This window comes from Mirounga angustirostris, unplaced genomic scaffold, assembly GCF_029215605.1.
Source record: "Mirounga angustirostris isolate CCGP_5_RB_7025 unplaced genomic scaffold, mMirAng1.0.hap1 SCAF_11, whole genome shotgun sequence".
Taxonomy (NCBI): Eukaryota; Metazoa; Chordata; class Mammalia; order Carnivora; family Phocidae; genus Mirounga; species Mirounga angustirostris.
The window spans coordinates 4,483,264-4,506,347 of NW_026991719.1; the positions used below are offsets into that span (position 1 = coordinate 4,483,264).

Genomic DNA, 23,084 nt, shown 5'->3' on the forward strand with positions numbered 1-23,084 from the left:
CCCAGCACGCGCTTCAGGTCGGGAACTAAGGGAGCACAAAGACGTCCAGCACAGGTCACCTGCTCTACTATGCAAAGGAGAAGCCACACGTCACCCGCTGAAATCCTGGAACTGTGTGCATTTACAGAGATGTGGTAAATTATAATCAATAGTGCAAATCTTATCATGTCCTTGCACAGATGTCTCTCTTATTATTTTCTGATTTTTAAGAATGTAAAGATAAGCTTATTTTTCTTTGCTAATTTTTAATGGATGTTAAATAATCACTATCCGACGCCTAGAAAATAGATTTTATGTGCACTACATTTTACATAGTCCAACGTTCTGAATATTCTTAACATCCACCCTCTGCCTGGCCCCGTTATCAGTAGGAGACATCATGGGCTGCTTCCTAAAGACCTGCATGGGACCGTCCAATACGACAGGCATTTACCCAACGTGGCTAAGGAACACTTGAAATGTGGCTAATTTGAGCTGAGATGTGCTTTTAAGTGTAAAATACACACAGATTTCAGAGACTAGGTCTCAAAAATGAATGTAATAGATCTGGGGGATTTTCACACTGATGTGTTGAGTAACACTATTTTGGGTATGTTCAGACAGGAAAAAATAGACCATTCAAGTTCATTTCGTCTGTACCTTTTTCTTCTTTGGTATTGCTGTGCAACGTTTCATGCAGTCTTATTTCTATTAGACAGCAGTGCTCCGTGGAACAACCTTCTTGTCTTTTACAGAGAAGGGGCCCACCCCTTGTGCTCCTAATTTCACTTATTTACGAACTAGATAATCTTCCCTATCTGGAAGCCTAGATATTGTTGAATACCTATCATCTTCTTCCTTAGAAATCTTGTCCTGGTTCACAAACAATCTCAGTCCCCTTTCCTCTTTTTCTAAATGGCATCTGAGAACCAAAATTATTACCTCGATCATAGTTGATTGTTGCCTTGTGTCAACAAAAAACAGAACCCGAAAGCGCCTCTATTTCAAATGTACTGGCAAGTGCCCGGTCATTGTCAACATTTCTACAAAAATCTCCATTTACTTCCTCATTCTCCTCTGATTAAACAAGCTTCTCCGGAATATAAGCATTCCCCATGAAACTAACCGTTTTCAGTTTCATTTCTCTGAGGACCCCAGTCCTGGGGGCTACACTGGCAAATGGAACTTCCAGGGAAAACGCATTCACAGTCCTACAAAGCAGACCTACTGCAAAAGGACTCATTATGAACTGATGGTACAGGGTTATGCAAACAACAGACACTCGGGATGAAGTCAGGAGCTAAAGAACTAGAGCAGGGGTAACTGGCTAGACCGAACGAGATAGAGCAGTACATTCTGGACAGCGGTGTTTTATACAAGACGTTTTGTAAAAGAATGGAGTAAATGAATTTCTGAGAAAGTCCTGCAAAGCCTTACTACCTCAAAGAACACTTAAACCAGGGAGGAGGAAAAAAGGGCAGAAAATATGGAGAAAATCTTCCCAGATGGCACTAATTCTCGGTTCTCTGACCAATTCAAAGGACTGGGTAACATTGCCAGGGGCTAGACCGTTGAGGGGCCTGAAGCAGCGGGTGGAGCTCCTGGTTAATCGCTGTCCCTGCAGGTACCATGGTCAGATACACCACATTCATGGCTTCAGGAAACAGCTGTGTTTGAATCTGGAGTCAGAAGTAAGCAGCCAGCTCATTTAGAAGTTTAATAAATTTAATTTTAATGAGACATCTCGGCTGCATTAATATTCATGATATGAATATTAATGTTGCCCACCCACAACAGGCTTTCGGACCTTCCATTTGAGAGTAAGGAATTTATTTGACAGTTTAAGTTCTTGACCACCTAAGCAGGAAAATTCATGTCTACAAAATATACTTATGAATCCCAGAAGGTTTCTGAAATTGAGTTATTTCAGATTTAGGATCTGCATACACTTTTCTCTGCAATTAGTGACCTCTGTGGGGTGGTTTTTTTTTTTTTTTTTTTCTTCTTTAGGAATTCATCCGTTTCTCTCTCTGGGTTCATAAAATAAAGTTATTTTATGTAAAATAAAGTTTTTACTTTGTTCCTCCTTTCTTCTGGAAAAGCAGTGCACTGGGGGCTCTTTGGTCTGTTTTTGTCTTTCTGATTACGTGCCTTTTACTCTGATTCTTTTTTTTTTTTTTTTTTTAACTCCTGTGATTTACATTATGCTCTGTCATTGTCCAGGGGTAGGTGCAGATTTGATGCCTCATAAAAGAGCAAGGGAAATGATGCCCCCAAGAAGTGTCCACTATTTTTTGTGTGCCTTAAAAAAAATCAGTCTTGGGGCACCTGCGTGGCTCAGATGGTTGGGCGTCTGCCTTCGGCTCAGGTCATGATCCCAGGGTCCTGGGATCGAGCCCCACATCGGGCTCTCTGCTCGACGGGAAGCCTGCTTCTCCCTCTCCCTCTCCCCCTGCTTGTGTTCCCTCTCTCGCTGTGTCTCTCTCTGTCATATAAATAAAAAAAATGTTAAAAAAAAAAAAAATCAGTGTTATTACCACAGAACCATCCAGCAATATGACTGGCAGGGGGGCAAGGTCACAATGACCAGGGAAGAGGAACACATCATTTACATTTAGAATCAGATCGATCTGGGCTCATTCCTCAGCTTTGTTCCTTCTTCGCTGTGCAACCTTGGACAAGTGACTTAACCTCTCTGAGCTGCAGTGTTTGTTTTTATTAGTGAATGGAAACATTTCCTCCTCCTCTGCAGGGTTTTAGGCCAATTAGAGATAATGTGTGGGCGCCTGGGTGGCTCAGTCGGTTCAGCGACTGCCTTCGGCTCAGGTCATGATCCTGGAGTCCCTGGATCGAGTCCCGCATCGGGCTCCCTGCTGGGCAGGGAGCCTGCTTCTGCCTCTGACCCTCCCCACTGTCATTCTCTCGCTCTGAAATAAATAAATAAAATCTTTTTTAAAAAAAAGAAGAGATAATGTGTGGGTGCCTGGGTGGCTCAGCTGGTTAAGCGACTGCCTTCGGCTCAGGTCATCATCCTGGAGTCCCGGGATCGAGTCCCGCATCGGGCTCTGTGCTCGGCAGGGAGCCTGCTTCTGCCTCTGACCCTCCCCACTGTCATTCTCTCGCTCTGAAATAAATAAATAAAATCTTTTTTAAAAAAAAAGAAGAGATAATGTGTGAACATCTGCACCAGGTCATGAGTGTACACAAAGTAATGGGGGATTTTTCCAGTTCAAGGAGGGCTTCTGGGTTTACGAGGTCAGATCTCTATACAACGAACCTAACGGTGTTGGGAAACATGACGTGGAGGCTTCGCTTGTCTCGCGATCCCCGCACCGGGCGCTTTCTTCTTCGGATTCTACTTGGACTTCTCCGGGCCGCTGACCGTCCCGCCTCTGCCCATCGACTGTCAGTCGGGCCGCCTGCGGGCAGCAAGAGGGCGCCCAGTGCTTGCAACCGAGGGTAGCTTCCCGACCTCTCGCGCAGCTGGGCCAACTTGCGGGCTGCGGTGGGGCGCCGGGCGAGCGCGGGGTGCGGCCGCGCGCTCTGCACTGCCAAGCCCCTCCCCAGGCGAAGCCTGAGCGGCGGTCACCGCGGGCAGCCGGGGCGCGGAGCAGGGCTCCTCCGCCTCCGCGGTACAGACATCCGAGGCCGGGTGATGCGCCGGGGCGAGAGGCGCTCCTGTGCACCCGCAGCCAGCAACAGCCCCCCCGGCCGGGTCACCCCGCCGCCTGCCGCAGCCCCCAAACGGCGGGCTGAGGACCCCCGCGCTGTGCGACGCTCCAAGCGAGGTGCGTGCACCGCGGCGCCCGCGGCGACGGCCCCGGGCTGCGCCGGCTGGGCCGCGCTGCGCTGGCGAGCCCGCGGGGAAACTGAGGCCGGGCCGCGCGGCCGGCCGCCGCCGCCGCCGGAAGGAGCCGCCCGCCCGCAGGGTGGTCCCCGAGCGCCGCCCCCACGCGCGCCGCTCCCCCCACGCACTCCGGCCCCACGCGCGGCGCGGCCACCGGAAGTAGGGCGCCGGGCGCCGGCGACGCCAGAGCCCCGCGCGCGGCCGTCCTGCCGTGGCCCCCGCCGCCCCCGCCGCCCACCCGGGGGTCCCGGACACAAGCTCGGGCCGACACTCTGCGGCCCCCCGCCCCCAGCCCCCGCCCCCTCGCGGGCGGCGGCCGCAAGCTACCCACCAAGAAGGAGGCCGTCCATGTCGAAGAGCAGGTGGGTGACGGGCCGCGGCGGGGCTACGGAAGCCGCCATTGTGCCGCCCTCACGGCCAGGTGCGGGCGGAGGGAGGTGCGCGCGCCCGCCGGGCGGCGCACGCGCGCTCTGGGGCTGCGCGCCGGCCCCCGTTCCTCCAGGCGCTCTGCGCACGCGCGCCCCGAGCCTCCGCGCCTCCGCGCCCTGAGCCGCTCCCGTGCACGCGCGCTTGGGGCCGCGCTCCGCGTCCCGAGCCGTACTGCGCACGCGCGCCTCTGGCGTCTCCCGGGGGTGCTGGGATGCGCGCCCGGAGCCGCGCACGCGCCCTCCGTTCTCTGTGTCCCGCGCGCGCGGGCGCGTTTGGACGGTCCGCTCCGCCGGCGCCGCGGGGTAGGGATGCACCGCGTAGAGGCCCGACTTTGCCCGCGTGCACCCCGGCAGACGGGGCCGCGCGGAGCCTGGTTCCCGGTCTGGGGGGCGGACGCAGGACTTGAGTTTGGAGGGGGCGTAAGGAAGGAGGGCGAGCCTAGAGGGCCGGTGCGTGGGGCCGTTCGGGGGACGGAGGGGCGGGCTGTAAAGGTGCTCAGGTTGGCATCACCGCGAGCCACCGGCAGACGGGAGCGCAAGGCGCGCGGGCGGGCAGTGCTCCGGAGCGGCCGTCCCGGGACCCTCGCCGGGTTCCCTTTCGTTTCGCGCGCCCGCCGCCCCGCGGGGCTCCGCGGCGCATGCGCAGGGCCGAGCGGGCTGAGGCTCCGCTTCGCCCGCGCCTGCCTGTCCCGGGCGGTCCCGGCGGTGCCGGCGGTGCCGGCGGTCCGGGCTGCTGCGTTCTCCCCCGGCGACCCCGGCCGATGGGGCTGACAGCACAGGGCCGGATCCGAGCTGTGTACGTGCCTTGCCGCCTCATCTGCCTGCCTTGCTCGCTTTCTTCCCCTTTTCCCCTCTTTCCGAACGCAGGCCGGAAAGAATTTCCTTTTCCTTTTCCGCTCTTTCCGAATGCAACCAGGAAATAATTTTCTTTTCCTTTTCCACTCTTTCCGAATGCAACCAGGAAATAATTTTCTTTTCCGCTCTTTCCGAATGCAACCCGGAAAGAATTTCCTTTTCCTTTTCCGCTCTTTCCGAATGCAACCAGGAAATAATTTTCTTTTCCGCTCTTTCCGAATGCAACCCGGAAAGAATTTTCTTTTCCTTTTCCACTCTTTCCGAATGCAGGCCGGAAAGAATTTTCTTTTCCTTTTCCACTTTTTCCGAATGCAACCCGGAAAGAATTTTCTTTTCCTTTTCCGCTCTTTCCAAATGCAGGCCAGAAATAATTTTCTTTTACGCTCTTTCCGAATGCAACCCCGAAAAAATTTTCTTTTCCTTTTCCACTCTTTCCGAATGCAGGCCAGAAAGAATTTTCTTTTCCTTTTCCGCTCTTTCCGAATGCAGGCCGGAAAGAATTTTCTTTTCCGCTCTTTCCGAATGCAACCCGGAAAGAATTTTCTTTTCCGCTCTTTCCGAATGCAACCCGGAAAGAATTTTCTTTTCCGCTCTTTCCGAATGCAACCCGGAAAGAATTTTCTTTTCCGCTCTTTCCGAATGCAACCCGGAAAGAATTTTCTTTTCCGCTCTTTCCGAATGCAACCCGGAAAGAATTTTCTTTTCCGCTCTTTCCGAATGCAACCCGGAAAGAATTTTCTTTTCCGCTCTTTCCGAATGCAACCCGGAAAGAATTTTCTTTTCCTTTTCCGCTCTTTCCGAATGCAACCCGGAAAGAATTTTCTTTTCCTTTTCCGCTCTTTCCGAATGCAACCCGGAAAGAATTTTCTTTTCCTTTTCCGCTCTTTCCGAATGCAACCAGGAAATAATTTTCTTTTCCTTTTCCGCTCTTTCCGAATGCAGGCCGGAAAGAATTTTCTTTCCTTTTCCGCTCTTTTCGAATGCAGGCCAGAAAGAATTTTCTTTTCCGCTCTTTCCGAATGCAACCCGGAAAGAATTTTCTTTTCCTTTTCTGCTCTTTCCGAATGCAACCAGGAAATAATTTTCTTTTCCTTTTCCGCTCTTTCCAAATGCAGGCCAGAAAGATTTTTCTTTTCCGCTCTTTCCGAATGCAACCCGGAAAGAATTTTCTTTTCCTTTTCCGCTCTTTCCAAATGCAGGCCAGAAAGAATTTTCTTTTCCACTCTTTCCGAATGCAACCCGGAAAGAATTTTCTTTTCCTTTTCCGCTCTTTCCGAATGCAACCCGGAAAGAATTTTCTTTTCCTTTTCCGCTCTTTCCGAATGCAACCAGGAAATAATTTTCTTTTCCTTTTCCGCTCTTTCCGAATGCAGGCCGGAAAGAATTTTCTTTCCTTTTCCGCTCTTTCCGAATGCAGGCCAGAAAGAATTTTCTTTTCCGCTCTTTCCGAATGCAACCCGGAAAGAATTTTCTTTTCCTTTTCTGCTCTTTCCGAATGCAACCAGGAAATAATTTTCTTTTCCTTTTCCGCTCTTTCCAAATGCAGGCCAGAAAGATTTTTCTTTTCCGCTCTTTCCGAATGCAACCCGGAAAGAATTTTCTTTTCCTTTTCCGCTCTTTCCAAATGCAGGCCAGAAAGAATTTTCTTTTCCGCTCTTTCCGAATGCAACCCGGAAAGAATTTTCTTTTCCTTTTCCGCTCTTTCCGAATGCAACCCGGAAAGAATTTTCTTTTCCTTTTCCGCTCTTTCCGAATGCAACCAGGAAAGAATTTTCTTTTCCTTTTCCGCTCTTTCCGAATGCAACCCGGAAAGAATTTTCTTTTCCTTTTCCGCTCTTTCCGGATGCAACCCGGAAAGAATTTTCTTTTCCTTTTCCGCTCTTTCCGGATGCAACCCGGAAAGAATTTTCTTTTCCTTTTCCGCTCTTTCCGGATGCAACCCGGAAAGAATTTTCTTTTCCTTTTCCGCTCTTTCCGGATGCAACCCGGAAAGAATTTTCTTTTCCTTTTCCACTCTTTCCGAATGCAACCCGGAAAGAATTTTCTTTTCCTTTTCCGTTCTTTCTGAATGCAACCTGGAAAGAATTTTTTCTTTTTTTGCCACTCTCAAACACCTTTTTGACTCTGTTTCTGTTTAGTGTTGGTTGGTGTTGCATGTGCACGTTTATGTGTAAGGATAGAACCTCTTTAAAGAAGCAGAAGTTAGAAAGTTCCAGACGCTTTAAAACACGAAGGTGTATTTCTGAGAAAATGTAAAAACTACACTGGGGGCAGCTTTGATTCAGCAAGCGGAACCTGTGTGCCTCAGTTTCTTTGTGTGTGAAACGTGGGCGTTAAAGGAGACCAGGCAGGTCAAGCTCTTAGTATCAGCAAATAGTACATGGTCAGTGAATGAACGAATGCCTTTTTAGAGCTCTCGCTGTGAGAGAGTCTAAGCATGATTTCTTTCTGGGGACAGTGGACCTCAGAGAAAGCAATCCCTCAGCCGCTTAGAGACGGGACTGTGAACCCAGCGTGCCAGGCTGCTGTAACAAATTTCCACAGACTGGGTGGCTAGAACCACAGATGTGTTCCAGAACAGTTCTGGAAAAGCCAGAATTAGCAGAACAACGTGTCAGCAGCAGGATTAACACCTCCCGAGGGGCTGTGAGAACAGGATTGTTCCAGGCCTCTCTCCTTGGCTTGCGCATGGCCTTCTTGTCTCATTTCTTTATATCATCTCCTCTCTGTGGGTCTATTTCTGCATCCAAGTTTCTTCTCTTTGTGAGGACCCCAGTTATCACGAATTAATGCCCAAGCTTTAATCCAATTACCTGGGTGAAGACTCTTATTTTTAAATAAAGTCACCTGAGCTACTTAGGTATTAGGACTCCAAATTTTTTTTTTCCTTTTTTTTTAATGCATACAGTATGTGCATGCTCACTTGCTCTATGGGAATGTTTTTCTCTCCCATCGTAACATTGCAGTTCTGTTGATTCCTTAGATAAGAGGGGAGAAAATGCCTCCAGGGCCAAGACTAAGAATTCAGAACTGCAGGGAATAACCTGGAAGCTGTATGGCGGATCTCTGCGTCAGGGATGGTTGGCTCCTTAGAAGGAGCTTCAGGAGTTGTCTGGATTTCTACAGATTTGCCGCAAAAATAAGCCAACTCATAAATGCAGGTGAAGAAGGTGACACACAACCAGGGATAGAGAGATTTGGAGTCTGTCTCCCTTGCCCTGTACCAGCCACTGTGGCTCTGGGCATGGCTCTTGACAGAGAATCCAGTTGGTTCACTTACAGGAACCAAAGCACCAGCTGAGAGTTTCCCCTTTACCTCCTCTGAACTGGAAAAACCTTGTTGCAAGTGCAGAAGAGGTGCACTGGGGAGCCTTGGGTACTTACCCTCTCCACAGACGTAAAAACATGGTCCGAATCATTTTTTTCTTTAAGCCTTGTTTTCCACACTCTTCAGAAACATCTGCATATGACTGGAGACACCTCTTTATTTTATAAAAACAAAAGCAAACCAAACTGAGAACCGTCATGCTTTTTTTGTCATAAGCTAGACTGTAAAAAACTGAAAACGTGTTCACAGTTGAAGTGGTTTCTATGCAAGTAACTAGATGCACTTTAACTTTTGTTAATTCTCCTAACAGTCAAGCTTCTGGAGAGGCAGGATAGATTTCCTTCCACGAATTACAATTTATTTTTGCAAAATTGTACTTTCCCCGTGGGATGATGGCTCACTTCTTCTGACAACTTTATTTTTTTAAAAGATTTTATTTATTTATTCAACAGAGAGTGTACAAGCAGGGGAGTGTCAGGCAGAGGGAGAGGAAGAAGCAGACTTCCTGCTGAGGCAGACTCTTAACCAACTGAGCCACCGAGGTACCCGTCCTGACAACCTTAAAATGCAGCAGACGATCCAGTAAACTCTGGTACGGTGGTACCAAAAACACATTCAGGACGGATTGTGCACATTTAAAAGCAGGATGCTTTCCCACACAATGAATAAACTCAAATGTGCCGTTTTTCGTAAAACGAAAAGATATACATGCCTTAGCTTATTTCAGCTTCTTTATCTTGTTGTGTTGGTTCTTCCGTGCATATGTTTGCTTTCTGTGTTGTGTTTGGAAGGCTGCTTACTGCCCAAGTCATCTTTGGGAGCAGACCCAGCTCTGCAGTTCAGCCTGAACAGCTCTCATTTTCTTCCCTAGCTCTGACCTGGTCCCCGGGAGTGTGAGGCTAAAGCACGATGCCCTTCCTGTGCGTTGCCTGTGCGGACCCCTGCAGCAGCTGGTGGCCAGGGCTAGGTCTCAAAGGGATGTGTGCAGGCAAGCCCCGAGGGACGCTCGAGGTCACTGCTGGGCAAACTAGTCAGGCTTTGTGGGGAGTTTGGAGAGCCCACGGTGCTCTCTCCAACGGCAAGCATTCCTTGCACGGCTCAACATACCTTTAGCTGGAGAACTTGCAGGGGAGCGGCTTCAGACGTAATGGTGGAGGAGCAGAGGGCATGCATCAAAGCACGCGTATCTTTCCGTATGTGTATGCGCATACATATATTTGTGCTTTATTATATGTTATGCGTGGGCTTTATACTTATAGTCTTTATGGATATGCACATAGGCATAAAGTAAACATGGTGGCACATTGTCAACCATGTGATTAGAGGGTTGTAACATCCAGTCCCACCCCTGATCTGGGGAGAGGAGAGGTCTGGAGGTTGAGTCAGGCCTCAGTGGTCAATGATTTAATCAATCATGCGTATGTGATAAAGCCACCACAGGTGACAAGCTGAACCTGCAGTTGGCATCCGATGGTGGGAGGAGCAGGGTTGTAGACTTGAGTCCTTCACCTGTGGGATCTGACACATACTGAGTTGAAGTGTAGGACACTCAGCTGCTGTTGGAGCATCGCTTCGTGGTGTGGGAGAATCCACAAATAGGAACTGGTGTCAGAATCATGCTCCCAGATGCCTTACTTCCAAATACCATCCCACTGGGGGTTAGGGCTTTGACCTGTGAATTTTGTCGGGAGGCCGGGGGCGGGAGCCAAACATTCAGTCCATTATAGAGTGTTTTACAATTGAGTTATTTTCAGGTTCGATAACACACACCCTTGGTGACTCCTCTCCTGCGTGGAGTGACCAGGTTGTCCTAGCATGCCTGGGACTGTACTAGATTCAGACTGAAAGCCTTGCGTCCCCGGGAACCCCTCAGCCACAGGCTCATAGAAGACACTTGGCCACAGGTAGGTCATGACTGAGCCCCCAATGTAAGGTAGAGGTAGGTTATGGGTTATGACTGAGCCGACAGTCTCAGCAAGGTAGCTTTCCCTTAGCTGCCCCCCAGTGTAAGGTACAGGTAGCTTGTGGGTTATGACTGAGCTCACAGTCTCAGCAAGGTAGCAAAGTGGCGATAGGACCCATCTGTCCTGGCCTTTAAAGCAAGGGGAGGGTGTGGTTGGGGACGGATGACTGAAGTGCATGTCGCTGTCAGTGATCATCCAGACATGCCTTTGGGGACTGGAAGGGCAGGTTATTCTGTAGACCTCCATACCTCAGTGTCCACGTGGGTCAGTCTTCCCTCCAACATGGGCATAAGCATGATGTGAAACACCTCACTGTGAAACAGCATACCGTTCAAGGAGACTTTACAGGTGACTCCAGGGGCCTCGGCGTGTGGGTAGAGATGCAAAAAGTAAGTGCAGAAGTCACCCACCCACATACCTCTAGTCCAGGGTTTTCCCTCCACGCTGTTGATCGTTTGGCAGGAAAACTGACATGGACTGAGTTATGTTTCCCAGAATTCATGTATTGGGAGCCCCAATCCACAGAACCTCAGAATGTGGTGGCATTTGGAGATGGGGTCTTTAAAGAGGTAACAAAGTGAATAATGAGGAATGGGCCCTGATCCGATCTGATGGGTGTCCTTATAAGAAGAGGAGATTAGGACACAGACCCACGCAGGGGACAACCACGTGAGGACACGGGAGAGATGGCTTCTTCATGCCCAGGAGGGAGGAGGCCTCAGGAAAAAACAGTCCTACCCATGCCTGAATCTTGGACTTCTAGTAATTTGTTATGGCGGCCATGGCAGACTAACACAATAATGCTATGTGGTGGGGGCCGTCCTGTGCACCGTGGGATGGTTAACAGCATCCGTAGTCTCTACCTGGTAGAGATCAGTAGCACCTCCTATGATAGAAGTATGTATTTAGGTGTCTACTTATGCATCCATCTCTCCATCCATCCATCCATCCATCCATCCATCCCTCCTATGATAGAAGTATGTATTTAGGTGTCTACTTATGCATCCATCTCTCCATCCATCCATCCATCCATCCATCCATCCATCCATCCATCCATCCATCTATCCATCTATCCCTCCATCCATGCACCCCTCCATGCTTCCGTACATACATACGCACACATACTGGAGTCATACGTTGGAATCCAGCCGCCTAATGAAGCAGGAAAGCAGGTTTGGACATTCAGAGGCTCTGGCCCGTATATGCAGTACCTTTGACCATGGCCCTTGACTCCCAAGAAGTCATGACCCAGTTTGAAGAACTCTCTGACTTGGATCCAAGAGGGAGAAAATTAAGAACATACTCCCAGTGCAGCTAAAAAATTTCACCAGCTCATTTTTATAACATTTTCCTGGCAAACACATGCTCACTGCAGCTCATACCGTGAGGCCTTCCATGTTTGAGGAACAGTTACGTGTCCTGCTCGTGAATATTCTCCAGAGAGACCGTGGGTGAGCAAGATGACTGTAACTTGCTGAGGCCACGCAGCTCCGTAGAGAACTTAGAATCTGTTTCTCTAGTTTCGAGTATGCCGTGCCTGCGTTCCATGACCTGCCTTTTCCTGTATTTTCTTTCACGTCTGGACCTACAGGTCCCATGTGGCATGCATGCATGCTGAGAGGGTGCCGCAGGGACCCGTGCTCTCTGTGGCTGGGTACAGGTGGACTGTGTCTGCTCCAGCCCTGGGCTCTTTCAAAACCTTGACCCCTCACTCCACCCTAAGGAGATGGTGTCTGCACTGTGTTCAGGCTCGGGATGGGTCTGCAAGTGAGACTTCCACTGAGGACACTGAGCATCTGAAGGGACCCTGATTTTCATTGCTAACTGCGGATTCACATTCCTTCCCTTTCTTCCCACATACGGCTGGCCAGGGAGTAGGGAACTCGGGGGTGCCGTGCTTGGGAGGCCTTGGATGTATTCCCTACTCTCCCCTTCTTTCCCCACAAGCTCAGACAGCCCTGGAGGGGATGTGTATAACTGGCTGAACTTACCGCTCATGGCATTTTCCCTCCAGGATGTGGGTGATGCCTTGTGGAGAGGGTCATTATTCTTGATGTTCTTGCTATGAGAGTACAATCTAGAGGACTTGCCTCCAGGAGAGGAGCCAAGTTCGCTCCTCACTGTGATAGACAACGCAAGTCCCCGGGGCAGCATCATGTGAGCTCTTGCCGGACACGCAGACGGTCACGCCCCACCCAGACCCACCGAATCAGCCAGGTGCCCAGGTAGCCTGGGCCACGGATCCCCAGCTGGGACATGCTGGGTACTCATTCTGTTGGGCTGTGGTGTCATATGAGAACCTCTGCTGCTGATTATTGTTATGTAAAAGGGTAGGCAGTGAGTTACGCCTTACCACTGTGTATTATCAGCACGGACACTGGTGGGTGATCTCCACCGTGGGTGGTCATGTGTCCCGATCAGCTTTCCCCGTATCTTGGGGGGCATAAAGGGGGTGGGGGCGGCATCCGTGCCCTCGACTGTTTGTTTGATTTCAGGTTAATGCAACGGATGTTATAGGGTTAAGTGTATTTATGGGTTATTTATTTCATTTTTAAACCAACCCTCACAAGATGGATAAAGGACTTAAACAAACTTCTATGATAAAAGTACGATGCAGATCCAAGTGAATGACAAGGAAAGGTAAGTTCTGGCATGAACTTTATAGCATTCTCTGATGAGGAAAATCACGCGTAGCATTGGTATATAAGTAGATAGCATTCTAAAATTGCACATATGGAGAGCCCTCTCTCTCCCTCCCACCGTCCTGCTCTTTTTTCATTCTTTCCCCCCTGATTTTTGGGGTCTGGCTAAATCCTCTGGCAGAGTGCCCTCCCTCCAGGACCTGTTAGGGTTAGCCCATGGTGGATATGCCTGGGGATTTCAGCATCTTCCTTCCTTCTGTGTCTTTCCCCCGACTCACAGGAGTGCTGCCCAGGGCCCAGTGTGCTTAATCTCCTCCCCGGGGACAGAGTGAACGCTCGGCCTCACCTTACAGAGAGCACACCTTGCACCAGGGGCTCTGGAAAGGCTTTGATCCCACGTGGCAGTGGCCCGATGCAGGGCCCCCCCACCGCCCCCCCTACACGATGGAGGGCCCCCCCACCGCCAGTCCTGGAAATATTTATATAAGACAGGTGTGGAGAGTCCACAGGAAAGGATGATTGGGTGTTCGTGGTTAAAATTGGCCTTCCGTTGCATCACAACTGTAGTAAAAGCCACCAGCCCTCCAATGAGTAGGACATGCTCACTGCTTTATAAACCGTGTCAACAACCTTGCTGGGGAGGCAGTGTAATTATTCTTATGTATAAATGAGCTAATGGAGCTTGAGAGAGGTTAACTGCGTCGCCTCAGGCCACACACCTGAGAAGGAGCAGGGTGGAGTCCTAGCCCAAATTGGTCTTGCTTCCTCGAAAACAAGCAACAAGCAGAACTGTTTTTACATTTTTTATATACTTTTTTTTAAGATTTCTTTATTTATTAGAGAGAGAGAGAGCACAGCAGGGGGAGCAGCAGAGGGAGAGGGAGAAGAAGTCTCCCCACCAAGCAGGGAGCCCGATGTGCCACCCATGTGCCTCTCTACGTATTTTTAAAATGTTTTATATTGTGGGTAAGTAATCAAAACTATAACCCTAATACACAACTAATGTGAAAACCAAATACATTTATGATTGTACCAAAAAAAAAAAAAAAAAAAGGAAAAAATATTGTGGAAACCACCAGCAAAAAAACAAACAACAACAAAAGCAGGAAAAAAGAGAAAAAGGTTCAAAAACTAAACAAGAAGAAAAAGAAGAAACGTTTTTTATTTTGTTTTGTTTTTTCTCGTGCAGTTTGAGTATAAATCCATAATGGCAGTTGGGGAGAAGGAATTTTACTCTACCCTTCATAGATTCTTCCAGCTGGTGTCAGAATTAACTTGCCATGAGACAGATTAACAGGAGAAAAATCAAATTTAATTTCATCGGTACAAGAACCCCACATACATGAGAGGTTCCAAGTCAGAAAGGTAAAATGAGATATCTGTGCCATCCCAAGCTAAGGAATGGGATGGGGGCCTCCAAGGGGAGGAGGGCAGTTCACAGGGCAATAAGAATGTGTTTGGTAATTAGATGTTTGCCCTGTCACATGGATGGGTTGCTCAGATAAGACTTCTCTCTGATAATAACTCTCATTCTGGGAAAGATCCCCCATTTAGGTTCTTCTAGGCAGTTAAGGGATGGGCCAAAGTTTCTCTTGAGCCCGCAGGATCATGATTGTTTTCAGCTCAAAGTGATCCATGTGTCAAAATGATCAATTTTGGGGAAGCTTGGTTAGAACCCCTGCAGCAGCATCAGCAGTGTCTGAATGTGACCGGAAGCAATCGTTGAGTATGACTTTGGGATCTGAACTCGTCTTTGTGACATCTAACACGTTGAGACGGCAGAGTAAATCTACATAATGAATTGTACGGGATGAGAATCTTTAGTACCTGGAATAGTACCTGGATTTCAAGGATCTGAAGAGCAAGGGGATGTGTGTGTCTATATGTATAGACATACAGACATGCACATTGATGTCGTGTATGTAGATGATCTAGGTGTGTGTGTGTGGAGGGGGGTGTTTTCTTTTGTTTCCATAGGTGATCTCTGTGCCCAACATGGGGCTTGAACTCACGACCCTGAGATCAAGAGTTGCATGTTCTAATGACTGAGCCGGCCAGATGCCCCTCGTTGTATGTGTTTTTAAGAAACTTGAATAAATATATAAAACTTAATTATATTTATCTTCCATATACACACATTTATGTCATATATTCTTATAAATAATGTGTTTGTGGTCTTCAAAAACCCATGAATAGAAGTCATTACATATCATTTCAACAGACTAACATGTACACGTGCATCATATATGTAAATGGATGTGTTTGTGCCCTTAAGAACCTTCAGAGGGAAATTTTCTCTATATAACGTGTGTGTGTATGTGTATACATATAATTGCACAGATCTGAGAGTTGTATAATAGTTTAAGTGAAATGGGTGGATCAAACAGATACCATAAATGTGTTCTTCTGTGGGCACACTTCCATTGAATGTGTTTGTTGGCTCCCACTATATTTAACGTGCAAGGGGTAACATTGAAAAAGCATGTATTTCAAGTCGGTTCCCCAGGGCCATTTCAGCTCCTCTGGATGAACCTCAGATGCAATCACTTCCTATAAGTCCTTCCTCCATGAGTGGACCACAGTGCCATTTAAGGGAAGGTGATACACCAGGACTTCATAAAGCTTCACACCCCAGAATGCATTATATCAAAGAGCAGGGCGTGATTTGCGCACAATGCTCCTGAACAATGGGGAGTGCATGGTAATTGGAAACCATAAATGACCGAAAGCAGCTACCCGGAAACAACTCAGGAATGTCCATCTGCCTTCTTTGTTCGGCGCCTGTCCATGTTACGTAGGAATTGCATGGGGGTGGGGGGCTTTTCCCACGTGGGTTTCTTTGCTGCCCAGGAACATTCATTGTGATCACCAGGGAGCGTCTCAAGATGAGAGATGGTTTAGCATTTCTGGGCTTTACGAAGGTGGTGGGTGGCTTGCTGGAGAACAACCAGGTTCATCCTGGATGTACAGAGAGCCACACACAGATAGTGCTGGGTCGCTGTAGATCATACAACAGGAAGACTGCATAGTGGAGTCCTGGGGCTCCACACCCTCTCCTCCCCATGTGGCTAAGACAAGAACCCTTCTGTGAGCACCATGTTGCTGGTCCAGTTGCCTGATTTGCATTGAGATGCTTGTTCCTTGATTCAAGGCCCTAATGACCAAGCCTTGGTCTTTAGGTTCGGTCTTGGAGAATGAGTCTTTGCTTACTAATCCCTGAATGACTGCATTGCACCCTAGTTCTGTGGGAGTTGAGAATTTTCCAGCAACAGTGTCTCCACTGGGCTCTTCCTGTGTAGAGTCCAGAGTGAGAAGGCATACCTGGTTTTGGCTTGAGGGTTCCCGTGTTACGTCTGTGATGCCAGCCCCGTTAGAGGGCCGTCAGACAGCAGCTAGGTTCAGCACTGAACAACTTCCTTAAGTACCTACGTGAATTAATAAAACAAAGCCTCTTCTTTTCATGACCCCAAAGCAGAGCGGTTTACAGAGTTCTATCAAGTGAAACATTTTCACTTCCGTAAACTAAAGTGTTCCAACAACGAGGGTCTATTTAAGTGCCGGGCATTGTGCCCTGGGTGATTGTCCCTAATCGATATGCTTCCCTGGAACATAGTATTCTGCCTGCCCCACAGAAAAGAGGCCTGGTGCTCAGAGAGGTTAAGTGCTTTTCTGAGGTCACACAGCAAGCCAGTACCAGCGTCAGAACTGAATTCATGTCCATCTGCCTCCAAGTCCTCCTTGTACTTTCTAAGGTAAATCATTCTGGGGGGATATTTATCGTAGTAAGGAACTAGGTTGAAAGCATCGGGAGAGGGGCAAGGAAATAAAGTGGGGAGGAGGGGAATCTTTGATGTAGGTAGCCCGGATCCCCGTGGGTTCGGTGGCCCTGGAGCAGGGGTACAGAAGGAGACAGGAGGGGCTTGTGAAGGGGTTTCTTTGGCTCTGGCATCCTGCCCCCGCCCCGAGGGTGCTGCGCTCCTGTCTGTACCCCGGCCTGGTGAGGAGGATTTGGCGAGACTGCTTACAGAGGATGAGATCTGATTGTGCATCTCTGGGCACAAGGGGCTGGCACCTGATCCCGAGTGAGGAAGCTGGAGAGGCTCCAGGTGCTCATAGAGGCTCACTCTCGGCAGCAAAGACACACGAACCGACCACCTCAGTGACTAGATGGGGACCAGCCCAGGGGAAGGCTTGCAGCCATTTGAACTCCTGCTCAGTAAGACATCTTCTGAGCATGAGGAAGGTGGGGGAGCTCCAATAGAGAAGGTACCACCAGCTTGTGGATGGGCAGGAGTCACCTGCAAGGCTCTCAAGAACCCGTGAAGATGCCCTTCAGAGGGAGGGTCTGCTTCCAGTGTGCCTGAAGCCATCTCTCAGTAGGACTGTTGAGAGGAGACCTTTCTGCCCCTTTGGCCCCATCTTTCCTTGCATGCTCCCTGCGCTGGAACTGTAACAGCAGCTGAGGATGCGCTGGGCCATGAATGAGAAAGCCAGAGCTGCTCTCCGCATGCACCCCTCCGGGACCACCAAAACCATGCTTTTGCTGGGAGTGACTCACCCGGGCATCAAAGGGGTAGCGTTTCGGTATTGCCCTAGACATTGCATTCTGAGCTTTATGGCGTTCAGCGGCTAGAAGCATCCTGGGGCATGCTAGAGTTTGGACCAAGAGCTTATAAAACTTCTCTCCAACACAGAAGTTTTATAGAGACCCCAGGAGGCCAGACGTCACCTTGTGATGACATCTGGGTCCTGGTCATTCAGGATAAAATGTTTCTTCAGGTTTCGGTGCACTGGCATCTGGGGTTACTGTTAAGAATGGGAAATACGTTAGCACCCTCTACATTATGTATTAATTATTTGAGTGCCTACCAGGACCTGGAGACACACAAAATCATTAAAAATGAGTAATGTTTTATTTATAGACGTGGAATAATGAAAACAAAGATGCAGAGCTTGGCTTTACCTTTGTTTTCTTCTCCTAAATGAAACACAATGAATGACGGGAGGGGAAATATGAAAGAGAAAAGCCCTGGAAGTTTTTTTTTTTTTTTTTTTCCTGGGGTGTGATTTCCCCCCCAGGACGTGGGAGTGGAGACTCCCTGCGCATGTCATCACGGTGGATGGCATGCCTGCCTTCTTGCCACCCACGGAGCTCCGTGGTGACCTTGCTCACCGCCTAACCCTCGGTGTTGACAAGGTGAATGAATTCCTCGGGGCCGTGTGGGCTGTGTAGGTAGGTGTAAGTCACCTAACAGACAGGCTTACAGGGCTTCTGTGCAGCAGGCTATCCACAGAGTGTTGAGGACATCTCCCCAGCCATCAGCACCCTCAGCCACGTCCCCCAGCCTTGGTGCTGGGATACAGCACGTCAGCACAGCAAACGCTCAGTGCACGTCTGGGGTTTTGTTTTGTTTTGTCTTCCCCACCTGAGCACGCCGACAGGTGAATAAAGTTTGCAGTCAGGCGTTCGAAACTGATACACGTCTTTAACGAAATGAGAGCTACCTTGTGATTGATGTGCTCTGTTCAGGAAGTGCATCTTCCCTCTGATTTAGAAGTAAACCATGTAGGGTGTGAGGAAGGACCAAATGCACACATACAAGCAGTTAAATAACTTTTTTATGATGGATTCGCCAACCACCCCGTGATGACTGTGTGGCCGAGGATGGTTAGTGGAACCCAGCCGGGTTGTCTCATCATTATTCACACCCCCGGAGCTTTGGGCTGGGTGCCGTCCAGCATGGTTCTTTGAAAAGCTGTGTGAGGTCCTGGGAGGAAGGGTATCGTCGAGTCTCCTAGCGAGCACCCTGTCGGAAAGCCTCGCAGGAACTGGTGAGTTGGATTAATTTTTTGCCGTTGTTTTTCTGCTGCTGAGATACTGAGATAAATGATGTCCAGCAAACGGCTACCGGGGAATAGTTAGCCTAGTGTTCTTGCTTCAAACGGAATCTGAGAGTTTCTTTTTCTGCCCCTTTCTGGAATCCTTAAACAGCATGCAGGGGGAGAGTTCATTAAAGAAGTGGTCGAGCCAAGTCTTAGCTACTGCGGGAGATAGCATTTTCAGGGATCTTCTGGGGGAATAATGAAAGTATGTGCCTTCCTACCTGTTGTGTGACATTTTTTTAAAAACCTGTAGAACCACCTACAAGAATGCATCTGTTTTCATTTGTTCCCTTGCCCTGAAAAAGGGCAAGGAGGGAGGTCTTTTCAGGAGAAGAAAGCAATTGCGAAATACTCTTTCTTTCCAGATTAAAGTGGTAGTTTGAAAACACACGCTTGATACAAAGAAGGAGAGCCCAGAGGCAAGAAACCCAAGAGGAAATGAGCAAATAAAGAGCTGCATTTTGTGCTGTAGCTTACTCGGAAGAGAAATTGAATTAACTTTATGTATCAAAATATTAGAACCAGTGCTTCCGAGTTAGATAGAATGAATGTAAATAAGATGTATCTGCCATCAGGCGTAGGCTGGGAAACATTGGTGTTATCCTAAGCTTACGACTCATTGCTTTCTTAAAGAGTAAATCTGAGACAGAACTCATAGCAGTTCTCTTTGCTTAAGCTTTTTACAAAAATTTTTTGAGATGTTTGGGGCGCCTGGGTGGCTCCGTGAGTTAAGCATCTGCTTTTAGCTCAGGTCATGATCCCAGGGTTCTGGGATCGAGTCCCACATCAGGCTTCCTGCTCAGCAGGGAGTCTGCTTCTCTCTCTCCCTCTGCTGTGAAGGCTGTCTCTCCCTCTCTCTCTCTGTCAATAAATAAATTAATTAATTAATTAAAAAATAAATTTTTTGAAATATATATTTTTCATTTTAAGTGTACAGATACAAGATCTGTCATGAACCCCTTGAAGCAGAGCACAAGTGATCCCAGTTAGTCGATTTGTGGCTTAGCAAGTTGTGTTGGTTTTGCTCTAGGCTGCAGGCTTCATTACTCAAGTGTTGGAGGTTGTGTCGGGCTGTGTAGGCCGTCTTTACAAAGGAGCAGGGTTAAGCAAGGAACGTTATGTGGCTCAGAAATTGACCGCTCTTTGTCCTGAAAATGTATATCGCTTACAGGAGGTAAGCATCCGGGAGAGCGTGACCTTTGTGATGCATGCGTACATAATCTAGCAATCATGAGCCAGCCAAATGTATGATTTTTTTTTTTTTTTTGCAGAGAGAGATGCTAAGGAATGTGTACAATCCTTTCTAGATAAACCCTCCATGCTGTCGTCCAAATGAATGATCCTAGTTAATTATGATGTCACGTGCTTGCTTGCTTCTTATCTGAGTATCAACGTTTTTCTTTTAAGATTTATTTATTGATTTGAGAGAGAGGGACGGAGGGAGGGGCAAAGGGAGAGAGTCTCCAGCAGACTCCCCACTGAGTGCAGAGCCTGACACGGGGCTCCATCCCATGACCTGAGCCTAAATCAAGAGTCGGATGTTTAACCCGCTGTGCCGCCCAGGCACCCCTGGACATTTCTCAAGTATGCATGGATTCCATCCTCTGAGCTAAGCCTTGAGGATTGAAGTGGAGGGGTGATAAAAAGAATTGTCTTTGGAGATGATGTCACTAAAAATGGTGAAACACTTACTGAGAGATTATTCCATTTTATGGTCATTTACGACAGGCACTCTGTCTCAACAAACACATGATAGTACCTGACAGATTATCCCTATGAATTGGTGTCCACAGTGACATTAATATTTACCAACTGAGAAATTGCCCCATATTCATGTATAATGAGATTATAACCTAACAACTGATGATATCAGGATCCAGAAATGTAAAAGCTTTCAGTGCATGGGGAAAGAACAAAAACAAAAAAGATACAAGGCCTTCCTTCTGTTTGCATTTAAAAGTGAGCAGTAAATGTCAGGCATCCCTTAAAGGGCTGATTAAAGTAAACATTAAAAGTTTGTGGGTAAAAATCCGAAGACGTGTTCTCCAGACCACTCTCCGTATCTATTGTTTTGTTTGTATCTTGTCCTCTCATTAAAATTCCTACCTTGTTTGGAAATTAACCCTGTAAAACTTGGTCACTGAGTCAACAAGCCCTTACCTCGCACCCTTGGGATTCAGGTAATGAAAGATTTTGCGATGATGAAACAGAAGTCCAGTCTTACTCCGGAGTTGTCCAAGTGGGAACACAAACACTCCATGTAAATACTGCAGGGGCCAATGTCAATTATAATTAAGTGCTTATTAATGAGGAGGAAGTATAGTGCAGAGACTCACACCAGGCAAATTCACTGTAGCGCCTTTGACTTTCCACTCTGATAGAAAGCACGGAGGTGCAATGGGGCGGTGGGGGGGGGGGTGGGGGGGAGTTCCTCTGAGGGGTTCCAGGACCGGGGGAGGTCTCGTCCAGAGACAGACGCAGGACTGGGATGGCCCCGGTTACAAGTGATTTGTCTGCTCCGAGGTTTCTCAGCCTTTGTAGGATGTTTAGACTCTACCCAGTACATGCCCCATCACAGTGCCACCCCCGGTGCAAAATTGTCTCCAGACATTCCAAGTGTTTCCTGGACAGGAAAAGCCGCCCCCGGTGTAGAGTTGCTGAGTTGGAGGTGTGGAGATCAGCCTCGTCACCTCTTCTCAGCTGTTTGCCAGGGTTCCAGGAGGCTTGTTGGTGGTGCCGGAGGTTGTCCCAGCTGGTCTGACCTGGATCACTATTGGGCATGAGTTTCGTGTGTCCCTGATTGCCCCTTCTGTCACAAGGGAAATGTGGGCTTACACAAGTTCAAGTGACTTGGCCAGAATCCTTTTCAGCATGGACGGGCTTCCCCAGTGCCTGGTGTCTTGACTCCTTTCCTTTTTTTTTAAGATTTTATTTATTTATTTGACAGAGAGAGAGAGGGTAACTGGTGGGAAGGGGCAGAGGGAGAAGCAGACTCCCCACTGAGCAGGGACCCTGATGCGGTACTCGATCCCAGGACCCTGGGATCATGTCTGAGCCAAAGTCAGATGCTTAACCAACTGAGCCACCTAGGCGCCCTAAGACTCGTTTCCAAGTCCTCCCTTCTGCGTTACAGATCTACAGCCCTTTGTCCATAACCAACAAGAACAAAGAAAATAAAAGGCTTGGAAACCATGTTTTTTGGGTAGCTTATTTTTGGCAGTTCTACATCAGTGAACGTAAAACTGATGTAGAGTTGAAGTGTTTCTTCATCCCACGGAATGCAAATACTCCTTCTGTTTTGCTGCAGAACAATTCCTATGAGTGACTGCAGGCTGCACCCCAGAAGTTTGTTCCGGGCTGTGTTACAGAGTGTATGACTGATCGTCATCGTGTTCTTCCATATGTGTGTCTATCTGTTACATACCGAGACAATCGCTTGGCAATATGTACGTGTATCAAATCATTATGTGGTGCACCTCAAACTTAATGCGTCACATGTCAATTATATCTCAGTAAAACTGGAATATATATTTGACATTCAATAAAACTGGAATATAGAGGTATGTATGTGCCCAAGTTTTACTGAGTTATAATTGACGTACAATGTCTTGTGAGTTTAGAAGATAGGGCATGATGATTTGATACATATTGTGGTGATTTGATACATATCGTGATGATTTGATACATATCGTGATGATTTGATAAAATCGTGATGATTTGATACATATTGCAAAGTGATCACCGCAGTAAGTTTCTTTAACATCTACGACATCAGGAAGGTATAAATATTTGTTTCTTGAAATGTCAAGAGGTATAATACAATGAATGCAGTTCTGTAGAAAACAGCAGTGCCCATTAAGAGTGTCCAAAAACAGTCCTGGGGGCAGCTCAGCTTTGCAGCAGTCTCTGCATACTTTTAATAAATTTATTTTGATTAAAAAAAAAAAAGCATGTTCTATAGATGCATTAGGGTCAAGATCTTTTCTGCCCCACCATATGGTCACACACCACATGTGTGACTCATCCAGGGGGGTGTCGGAAGCCATCTGCTTCCTGGGCATTCTGGGCCATATCAAATAATTCACATATCACGAGGCCGACTCACAATAGTCAGCACCATGAAGTGGATTCCAGGAGCTTCTGGCTGCAAATTAGTCC

At 48.1% G+C, this 23,084-nt stretch overlaps 2 protein-coding genes across 9 annotated transcripts in view; one reads left to right on the top strand and one right to left on the bottom strand.

Annotated features, from left to right (window-relative positions):
- The window catches only part of PUDP (pseudouridine 5'-phosphatase), a 160,574-nt gene extending 156,249 nt beyond the window's left edge, over window positions 1-4,325 (bottom strand). For 2 of the 5 annotated variants that reach the window (XR_010406015.1, XR_010406016.1), the window contains exon 1: window positions 4,158-4,325. Coding sequence is in view for 1 of the 5 variants with exons in the window: in XM_064573697.1 (XP_064429767.1) it covers window positions 4,158-4,227 (70 nt within the window). In the remaining 4 variants the exon portion in view is untranslated. Of the gene's footprint in view, window positions 1-3,256; window positions 3,389-4,157 lie in introns of those variants that run through there. The other 3 variants (XR_010406017.1, XM_064573697.1, XM_064573698.1) reach the window with 3 other exon arrangements.
- The window catches only part of STS (steroid sulfatase), a 159,944-nt gene continuing 140,252 nt past the window's right edge, over window positions 3,393-23,084 (top strand). For 2 of the 4 annotated variants that reach the window (XM_045874236.3, XM_064573694.1), the window contains exon 1: window positions 3,393-3,767. Coding sequence is in view for 2 of the 4 variants with exons in the window: in XM_064573692.1 (XP_064429762.1) it covers window positions 4,175-4,188 (14 nt within the window). In the remaining 2 variants the exon portion in view is untranslated. Of the gene's footprint in view, window positions 3,768-3,873; window positions 4,189-23,084 lie in introns of those variants that run through there. The other 2 variants (XM_064573692.1, XM_064573693.1) reach the window with 1 other exon arrangement.